At 33.3% G+C, this 9,934-nt stretch overlaps 1 protein-coding gene and 1 non-coding gene across 2 annotated transcripts; one reads left to right on the top strand and one right to left on the bottom strand.

Moving 5' to 3' along the window:
- The first annotated feature begins 540 nt into the window (after window positions 1-540).
- Window positions 541-7,091, top strand: LOC115435560 (lysosomal thioesterase PPT2-like). Its single transcript, XM_030158055.1, has 8 exons — window positions 541-864; window positions 2,498-2,651; window positions 2,891-2,986; window positions 3,414-3,521; window positions 3,619-3,702; window positions 3,797-3,881; window positions 4,018-4,072; window positions 5,917-7,091. The coding sequence occupies exons 1-8, from the start codon at window positions 709-711 to the stop codon at window positions 6,058-6,060; spliced, it is 882 nt and encodes a 293-aa protein (XP_030013915.1). The 5' UTR covers window positions 541-708; the 3' UTR covers window positions 6,061-7,091.
- trnae-uuc (transfer RNA glutamic acid (anticodon UUC)) lies at window positions 4,533-4,604 on the bottom strand. The gene has a single exon. It is a non-coding gene; the product is annotated as a tRNA-Glu (tRNA).
- Window positions 7,092-9,934: the final 2,843 nt, after the last annotated feature.

Below are 9,934 nucleotides of genomic sequence, written 5' to 3' on the forward strand. Positions count from 1 at the left end.
CAGTGTTCTACCAAGATCATCACATACGTTTGTGCTTAAAAAAAGACTTAACCTAATCATTTAATAACAGATATATAATGTGTTCAATTCGGCAAATAGAGAAAAAGAAGAAGAAGAAGAAGAAGAAGAAGAAGAAGAAGAAGAAGAAGAAGAAGAAGAAGAAGAAGAAGACTGTTGGATTCTTATTGTTTTACACAAAGTTTTTAATTTTTTTGTAAAGGCAAAGTAAAACAGATAATCCAGTTCATTTTCCGTATATTTTCCAATTTAGATATAGAGAGAATTATAGAGAATTATTAATGAAAAACAACTTCGGAGATGGGGTTTATGAATAAATACATGAACTCACATTTTCTTTGTGAAATAAATATACTTGCATTGAAAATTAGTGATAATGCTTTTACGCTCTGTGATAATCCTTTTTACACAATAATACCCAAAGGATAGTAAAATAGAACACATTATCAGTTATACTTCCTTGTTAAATCTTGCTTGAAATACATTTGATATTAACATATCTTAAAATATATATTTTGTTGGACACATCTGCAATTTTGCTAATTTTCTATGTAATGCGGAATCAAATTGGAACAAAAAAAATCTTCAGAGAACAGATGATGAACAGGAAGGAAGCTCTCTTCTCTGCCAATAAGAAGTGAAAGGAGCAGGTCTGGGCTCACTTCATTTGTCTCCTGAGTCCGTCTGGGGATGGGGTCTGGTCCAGGCTCCTGGTTCTGGCAGGTGGTCCTGCTTCAGCTGCTGCTCTCGGGCCTTTGCACAGACGGATACCGGCCTGTGGTCATCGTTCACGGCCTCTTCGATGGACCCAAACAGTTCAGGACGCTGACTTTTCTCATAAGCAAGGTGAGCTGAAAGTGAAAGTGTGCACGCAAGAGATCACCTCATGCGTCTGTGTGTTTGTTTATTTGCATCGCTTTAGTTACAAAAAAATAATTTGGATGTGTAAAACTCATTATACCAAGTTGTTTTTTTTTTTTTTTTAACTTTATAGACATGCTGTGGAAGAAAACCTACAGATTTGCATTTAATCGGTGGTTGAAGAAAAAGTCAGAACTTTTGCCTCAGCGAAAGACGAAAATATTCTGAAACACTTCCCAAGTAAAAGTTATGCATTTAAAGAGCATTTCATGTGGCTAAAACGTTTATTTTAACACAATTTAACGACTATTGAAGTACTAATCCTATTAAAGTGCAGTTTCTCATCGGTATCATATTTGTCTTTTTTGGACATTCAGAGGCTCCGTAGTGATGTATATCAGTCCAGACATGGTATATGGGGCAGTGGAAAATCATATAATTTTTTTTTTTTTCCTTTTTGGAATTTTATTTATTTATTTATTTATTCATTTAAATTGAAAATACACAAATATACAACAACTTGGTATCCGTATTAAAGAACATACCAAGGCATGGGTGCAAACAGGAGTTGATACATAGATATCAACAACCATCAAGACTGCAAATTTTGGAGAAAATGAAATTAAAAAAAAAAAAAAAAAAAAAAATCAACAACTAAACTGAGGTGGGGTGCTAGGGCTTGTACAAATTATATTCTTTGGAAAATCCTAATTTCTTAATTTAAGTCAATAGTTAGATGCAAGCAAAAAATAATAATTTGAAAGTCAAGAACATTTACGTTCAATTTTATAAATGAGGAAAAATAAACTTCCTAAAGGTTCTGTCTGAGTTAAACAGTAAAAACACTGAGTTTTTAAAGCAGGTTTTTCTTATTTTCTGATAAATTCATTCATTCTCTGAGAATGCAAAAGTAAAACAGTGGCTTTAAATGAACCACATGGAGCTTGAGGTTCTGTGGATGAAATGATGCTTAACCTCTGATTCTAAATGTTTTAGTGCGGGTCATGAGCTGCAGAAACTGTTTTAGGTCTCAGAGGAAAGTTGTACCAGTAAAATAGTTCCCGTCAGTGTTTTACTATCATACATGATATGATGACTATTATGTATGGTATATATAATTAATTTTACTGTTGTAAAAGTTTAAGGTGTTACATATTTGATCTACTCTATAAAGTGTTGATAGTTTAATCTACAACGATGCATCATATTCTATGAGATCCTCATCGAGAAGTCAACTTTTCATGAGCTCTGAGAAATTTATGATCATTCCTGTTTGTTTCATTTTAGTGCAAACTCTAAATGGTGTGAGATAACAAAGCAATCACGTCGTTTAATTTGCATGTCAAAGACCAAACAGTCGGTTTACAACCTCATTCACACAGGAATTACTCTGATTACTGAAAGTAACTGCTCAGTTTCTAGTGAAGTGAGAAATGTGTCAGACCATGTAACATATTCTGTTCCTCTGTAGTTTTCACCTCATCAACCAGGAGATATGAACCCTCACAGATAGCATTATAATCAGTCATCAGGTTGATTCAATCAATTACTTTTTTAATCTTGTCTTGAATGCAGTTATTGTTTCACGTCTCATTTCCTTTGTTTGTTTGGTTTCCAGGTTCATCCAGGAACTGAGGTGTTGTTCATTAACCTTTACGATGGTTTGTTCAGTTTACGGCCGCTGTGGAAGCAGGTCCAAGACTTCAGGCAGGAGGTCGAGCCCATCATGAAGAAAGCTCCAGATGGCATCCATCTCCTCTGCTTTTCACAAGGTGCTTCTTCACACAGACTCTGATTTTACACACATGGATGGGAATAGGCTTAAACCACTGAGAGCACGAGTGGGTAAAGAAATGGAGAAGTTTGTACATTATAGTTTACTGTAAAAGTCAGAAACTACAAAATTATTGCTTACTAACCCACATCCACTCTTAACATACTTACAGACTCCACAAAGAAATTACAAACTGAAACCTGTAGTGACTTGTTCTTATTTCCTTTTTCCCATCAGGTGGTTTGATTTGCAGAGCACTTCTTTCAACGATGGCCGACCACAACGTCCATAACTTCATCGCTCTGTCGTCACCATTGGCTGGACAGTATGGAGGTCAGAACACTGAGTTTAATGTTGAAAATATGCAACTTAGCACTTTTTCAGTTACGAAACAGAAATTTAATGACCTCTTAAGACCGAAATACAAAAACAGTTCATCAGGTGTGATAACGTCTAAGTTTTGTACTGATTTTGCTTCACTACAGTATCAAAAATAACAGCTAATTTCCCTCAAATACATTGAAACTGAGGTAACAAGACAAGAAAATACAGATCTTTGTCTTAAAGTGAAGGAAGTTAAAGTAGAAAGATGTCACAAAAATGCTCAAATACTGAAGGGAACATAATACAGATGCCTGAAAACTCAATTTAAGGACAGTAACAACCACTGAAAACAAAGAAACCTACATGAAACCTCCACCTAAACAACATTATGTGCAGATCATAATAAGACTGCATGCATTTAATGTTTTCTCTGCAGACACAGACTATCTGCGCTGGCTGTTTCCTAAATACATGAAGAAGACCATTTTCCATATCTGCTATAGTAAAGCTGGACAGTGTTTCTCCATTTGCAACTATTGGAATGGTAAGAACAATGAGACTTTTGCTAATTTTTTTTCTGGAAACTGCCATTTCAAATGATCTCACCTGTAGGTTTTTTTTGTTTGTTTGTTTTTTTGCAGACCCCCATCAAAGAGACCGTTATTTACACAGCAACACCTTTCTGGCTCTTCTTAATGGTGATGCTCCTCATGCAGAGATGAAAGGTGGAGTAATATAGTCTAATCTCAAACATTATGTCCTTATATCTGTGGAAATAATGCATCAATATGCTCTTATGTCTATAATTTACCCCTTTAGTGTGGAGGGAGAACTTTCTGCACATCAAGAAACTCGTGCTGATTGGTGGACCAGACGACGGTGTCGTCACACCGTGGCAGTCCAGGTTTTTACAACACAAACACATTTTAGACACTTTCTGATTAATTCTACTGGTCAGTAAGCCCTCATTTTCATTTGATTTTACTAGTTTTCCTTTGGAGCTGCTAACAGGTGGACTGTTTCCTCTTTTTCCTTTACAGCCTCTTTGGGTTTTATGACAGCAGTGAAAATATAGTTGAAATGAGGAACCAGGAGGTAAGTGTGAAACGAGAAACTGTATCCAAACCTGAAACTTCACTCCTAACAGAGAGGGAACAATTCACAGACTTTAATTGGGTAAAACATTAACACACTACAAAAAGCAGTAGTTCAACGCAGCTTAATTTACATTTGTACAAATCTGAGATGCTAGTACTATAACTGCATTTGAGTATTTTCAGCTTCATTCGTCTACTTCACTGCATTTAAGAAACAAATACTGGTCTTTTTACGCCACTTTATTTGTCTAACAGTTTTTTTTAACAGTTTTTCATCTTCTTTCTGTTCACTGAAATCTATAAATGTCTGTTTGGGACAATGAAAGAGGAAGCGCTTGCTTTATGGTCTCAGTTTCAGAGCTTCCCACTTCCTAAACTCTATTAAACACTCCTCGTCAGACAGATAACATAATCCTATACTAGTCTCACAACAGACAAATTTGCAAGAAAGATACTGTTTCCCACACTAGGAGTTGAACCCGGGCCGCCTGGGTGAAAACCAGGAATCCTAACCGCTAGACCATATGGGATTGGTGTTGATTTATTTTTAATTTTATTCAACCAGGAAAAAAGATCCCATTGAAATTAAATGTATGCTTCAGATCAAGATAATATGAGATACATGATTTTCACAAGCTAGTGACACTACAGCATACACATATGATCTTATAGAAAATGATGCAATGATTGAATTACATTTTCAGTAATATATATATCTATATAGATAGATAGATACTAGTGCATTGACCCGTGGGGATCCCCAGCTTCTACATGTGGTGTTTTTTATGCTGTTGTGTATTCCTGCACGCTGTACCGCATTTGTCCAGCAGTCACACACCAAAGTGTTCTGGCCATAGCAACATGATTGTATGATGATTGCATTCCAAAATTATTAACATCTCCCAAAATATTGGTCCTATCAACTTGCCATTTTCACTAGTCTAGTTCTTGACCAAAAATACATAAGTATGACAAACTGCAGCAGTCAGCTCTTTCCGGATCTTGTGCGAATCCCCAGACACACACACACGCACACAGAGGCCACTTGGCTTTTATAATAGGGATGTGAATGTGTGTGTGGTGTGTATGTTTGTGTGTGTGTGACGTTCAAATCAACTCAACTTTAAACATTTACAGCAGTAAAATTTTACGCAGACATGAAAGCAAAACAAAACATCAGATATACAAAACACTAAAATCTTATAATACTTACATATTTTTACTTAATTAAGATTTTATATGCAGAACTTTTAAACATACTTAAAATGTAACTAAGGAACCTTGCAAATATTTCATCAGTACAATAGTTTTAACAAAATGCTCTTCAGTACATTTTCCTTTAAGATTCTTGTATTTTTCATGTCCTAACTTATAAGATTGCAATTTTTTTTATGTGTAATATGTCTTTATGTGTTAGTTCTAGCTTGTATTATTTTTTTTAAAGATTTAAGGTAGAAGGTAACTTGCTTTAATGTTATTATAAAGTATAATGGGTAAGTATAAATAAATAAAGAAATAAATAGAACTAAAACAATGTCTGTTATGGGAGATTTTTCTTTAATCTGACAAACAGCTCAACATCCAGATCCATTTACTTTCGTTTCACATTTGTCATAGAAAATAAAACATTTTAAAATAGAAAAGCAGGAGATTAAGTCCGGTATTAGTACAAAAGACGAGGATGGCTGCAGCTGCTATTACATGATGATTAATAATAAAGTAAAGTACAATATGCCTCAGATTATTGAGTACAATCTTCTCCCTGTGTTCTCTTTTATGTCATTTATCAAATGGTGCTGTTTTTAGTAAGAGGTTGTAACTCTAGTCTTCTCTCATTAAAAGTTTTACAGGAACGACACATTTGGGTTGAAGACACTAGAAGCTCGAGGAGACATATCAGTGTGTGTTCACTCTGGAGTTCATCACACTAAATGGCATTCCAACCAGACGGTGTTCAATACCTGCTTAGAGAAGTGGCTCACGTGAAAACATGAAAACATGATTATGAGATACGTCAATATTAATCTGAAAGAGGCGCAAAATATAATGAAGATATTTACCTGTCTGGGATTATTATGTTGCTAAGATGTTGCTACTTAGATATGCAGAAAATAAGCAAAAGACGACACAGCTCTACCTCCACAGTAATATGTCTGATTATTTTATTCAGCTCTATTTCTTCATATTTTATTCTTTTATTGAGGAAAAACATCCTCTTTTTCTTATGTTATTCATCTGATTGATTGATACATCAGAATTTCCATTTTAAAAAATCCTGTGTCATTGTTTTACGGTTAAAATTTTTACCAAAACATAATTAAAACACAACATTTTGGATAACTTTAATATCTGGTCTATGATCTGAAATGTTGTTGAGATTCCCTGAAATTCTGTGTTATTTTAGACTAATTTCAGACATGAGCCATGCTGTGTTTTCTCGAATGTTGTTTTTGTTAAAAATTTGCAACTACTTTTGCTGAGAAGGACAAAATCATGAAGCATTGCAGCTTGGAGTCTGGAGCCAAAGTTTCATCACAATGTTCCTGCAGGGTCTTACATTCTTGAATTTACAAATCTGCATTTAATACCTTAAAAAGTCTTTAAAAGGTATTAAATTTGGTATGATAGGTCTTAAGTTATGTTCCCATAAACAATTTTGCTGTATTGTCTTTAAATGTGTCTGTGAAATGTCCAAGCTGCAAAAAAAAATAACATTAGTCAACTCAGTTTCACCTGTTCCAACCTGACAATTTATGTTGAAATTAGGAACCAGTTATGGCTAACTTTGCAGCCTCCAGTGAGGAATAATCACAGAACATTCAGTTATGTCTGCAGTATGTACTGTATGTAATATTCAGTCTCTGCTGATGTAAATAAATACGTTTTCCTAAATTCTTGGAGTCACAAGTTACTGCCAGTATGGCTGGGAAATGGGCATTAAATTCTGTTGTAAGAAGTCTTAAAACGGTATTAAAAAGTCTTAAATTTAACTTGTAGAAACCTGTAGGAACCCTGCATCAGCACATATTCATATTTTGTCATAACACTTTTTTGATGTGTTTGCTTTGATAAATTACATTTGTTATGCTTTGATGTGTTTGAATGATACACATTTATTTTGTTTAATGCCCCTTTTAGAAGGATCTTAATAAAACCTGTCTAAATACAGCATCAAGGTCAAAGGGTTAGTATCGTGATGGAGTTAAAAACTTGCTGGACGATGAGGAAGAGAAAATAACACAGGAACAGAAAGTGTTATCTGACTTGGCAAGTTTCTAACTTCACCAGAAACTGTTTAAAAATAATTCCTGGGGAAATGAGTGTGAAAACAGACATGATCTTTGACATGCAGATAAAATAATAAGAGTCTGTTTCATACTGTATGTAGATGTTTGTTCAGATATTTATTAGTTCCTGTGCCACTACATTTGTCTGACACCTTCAGTGCATTGTCAAATTATGGTTTTTCATGCCCTTCCTGTTGTGATTTTCAGTGTTTGTGATAAACTGAAAGATAAAGTGTTTACTTAATGGGTGAAGTTTTACATTTACCCCCATTTTTAAGCTAAATGAATCCGGTATTTAATGGAAAGTGCATCTCCACAAAGCTGATAATAGACCTGTTTTATGAGCTCATGGAACATTGACTTTTTAGAGACGAACGGTTCTCACCGAACAGCAATACTACAAACATATTATGATCTTATAGAGTATAGAATATAATCTTAACTGTAGATTAAGCTACTGAGAGTTTACAAAGTAGTTAAAATTAACTCAGCCTTATACATATACAGCAGTCAAATGAATCAGAAACATCAGATATCAGATGTGAGAGTGAAACACCAGCAGGGAACATGACACTTTGCACTTTTTTTTTTTTTTTTTTAGATTTTGCTCATTATATTCGCATGCATTCACTAATATAAGGTTTTGAATTTGTAGTTTCAGTTCATATTAGTACTTTAACAGTTTTATAGTACTTTTACTGAAGTAAAGGATCTGAACTATTCTTAAAATACTGCAAAAAAAAAAAAAATCTTGCTTTCTATTAAATATTTAGCCCGTCATTTTGCGAATTACTTCATTTTGGAGGCGGTATGTTTTTATATTCTACAAAAATATGTGTTGTTTTGCAAGTCAGTAACCAAACCAAATGAACTCAATGTTAAATACATGAATGTACTTTACTGAATATTTATTAGGTTGTATTGTTGTTATATAAATCTCCTATTCCCTGAATCAATAGCTTGACACCAAAAGATCAGTTCATCAGGGAAAATCAATTAGTTCAGTTAATTGGTTGAGTTTATGTTGATGTTGTGTAGTCATGCATAAAGGACAAAAGAACATGACTAATGTCAGGATGAAGAGGATTAACAGAATAACAAGCAGCAAGTGTCATGGTTCTCAACATTGCAACAAATTAAATATGAGTAATAATCAAACATAAGTAAACTGAAACATTAAACATCTCAGTTTTGAGTAAATAAAACATTAATATAAATAAATGATATTTACATTTTATTTTTTTATTTTTTTTACTGTAAGAGGAAAAATAAAGGCTTGTCAAATCTTATCAAAGATGTTCTTTCATCCCCAAGAACAGTCTGGTTTTGTAGTTTTTAGTAGACTATGAATGTACACCAGAGGGCAGCATTTTTTATTCTAAAACTAAAAATGACATTTATTGGCAAAACGCCCTACTGACCTCACCTTACAGTATTTATGGCAGTATTAGAGGGAGTTTGAAAAACCTGGCATTTAAAGGGTAACATTTTTTTTCTAAATTAATGGACATATTATATTCATAATAATGTCAGATATAAAAATTAGCTCAATGACAGTAGAATATGATATTATTTTACAATCATTTTTATAGCTCCCTTATGAAAAGCGCATTTTTGTGCTCATCAGTGTAAATGTGACTAATATTAGAGGGTTAATTTGTATTAATTTTGTTTGCTATTAATAATTTTAAGTCTTAATGTCACTTTGTTTTTCATTCAGTGGTATGAGACTTCCGTACTTCTTTTTTTTATGAACTTTATTGGAGAACCACAACAATACAATCATTCGAGGATGTAATCATTGCATTTTAACGAGTTCTTGGTACATACTAAAAGATTTTGATGCTTTTTTCTTTTTTTTTTTTTTTAAGTTTATTAGGGATAATGAACTAAAATTTCCCTAATAAGAATAAAAAGATGAATAATAAAGTATATATTAGAATTTGTGTGGTCAAAATGTGTAATTATGTTCTTATCTGTAATTTCAGTGATGTTGGGTTAAAATGTAATTTGAAAAATGGGTCCAAAAAGAAAGACAATAAAGGGAAAAAAAAAGATGAAAAAGTGATTCTAATTCTTGAAAATATAGAATGTACATGTATTTTCATTTTCTTAATATTTAGAACAATATAGCAATTTAGGTTGGTGGGACATATGGTATGTAAAATTCTAATATGCATTCCCTTGAATTTATTACTGATACAGTAAAGAAAAGGTCACGTCCAGGATTTATACCAATTTGAATTAGGGAAGATAGTATTTCAGATTTTTTTTTATTTATTTATTTTTTTTCCTGTGATATTTATCTTTCTTTACCCTAATGGTTTTATTGTTATTCTTATATTTTAATATTTTGTATTGCATTTTTAAATTATTATTTATACAGTATATTGCTACATTTAGCGTCAGTAAACTCTAAACCATTAATAAACTTTTGTGTTGTTTTTTTTTTTTCCTCAAACCGTTGATAATCTGATCAGCAGAGGTCCGTACTTCCGCCCTCCAAACAGGTACGACCTGTGACGTCATATAGGTGACACCCACCTCTGGTCTCGAGCTCCGGTGTGTTGAAA

Source organism: Sphaeramia orbicularis, chromosome 16 (assembly GCF_902148855.1).
Source record: "Sphaeramia orbicularis chromosome 16, fSphaOr1.1, whole genome shotgun sequence".
NCBI classification, from domain to species: Eukaryota; Metazoa; Chordata; class Actinopteri; order Kurtiformes; family Apogonidae; genus Sphaeramia; species Sphaeramia orbicularis.

Coding starts and splice junctions, on each gene's coding strand:
- LOC115435560 (XM_030158055.1), top strand. CDS start 709: ATGGGGTCTGGTCCAGGCTCCTGGTTCTGGCAGGTGGTCCTGCTTCAG. Junction 865..2,497: donor TGACTTTTCTCATAAGCAAG/GTGAGCTGAAAG, acceptor TTTGGTTTCCAG/GTTCATCCAGGAACTGAGGT. Junction 4,073..5,916: donor TTGAAATGAGGAACCAGGAG/GTAAGTGTGAAA, acceptor TCTCATTAAAAG/TTTTACAGGAACGACACATT.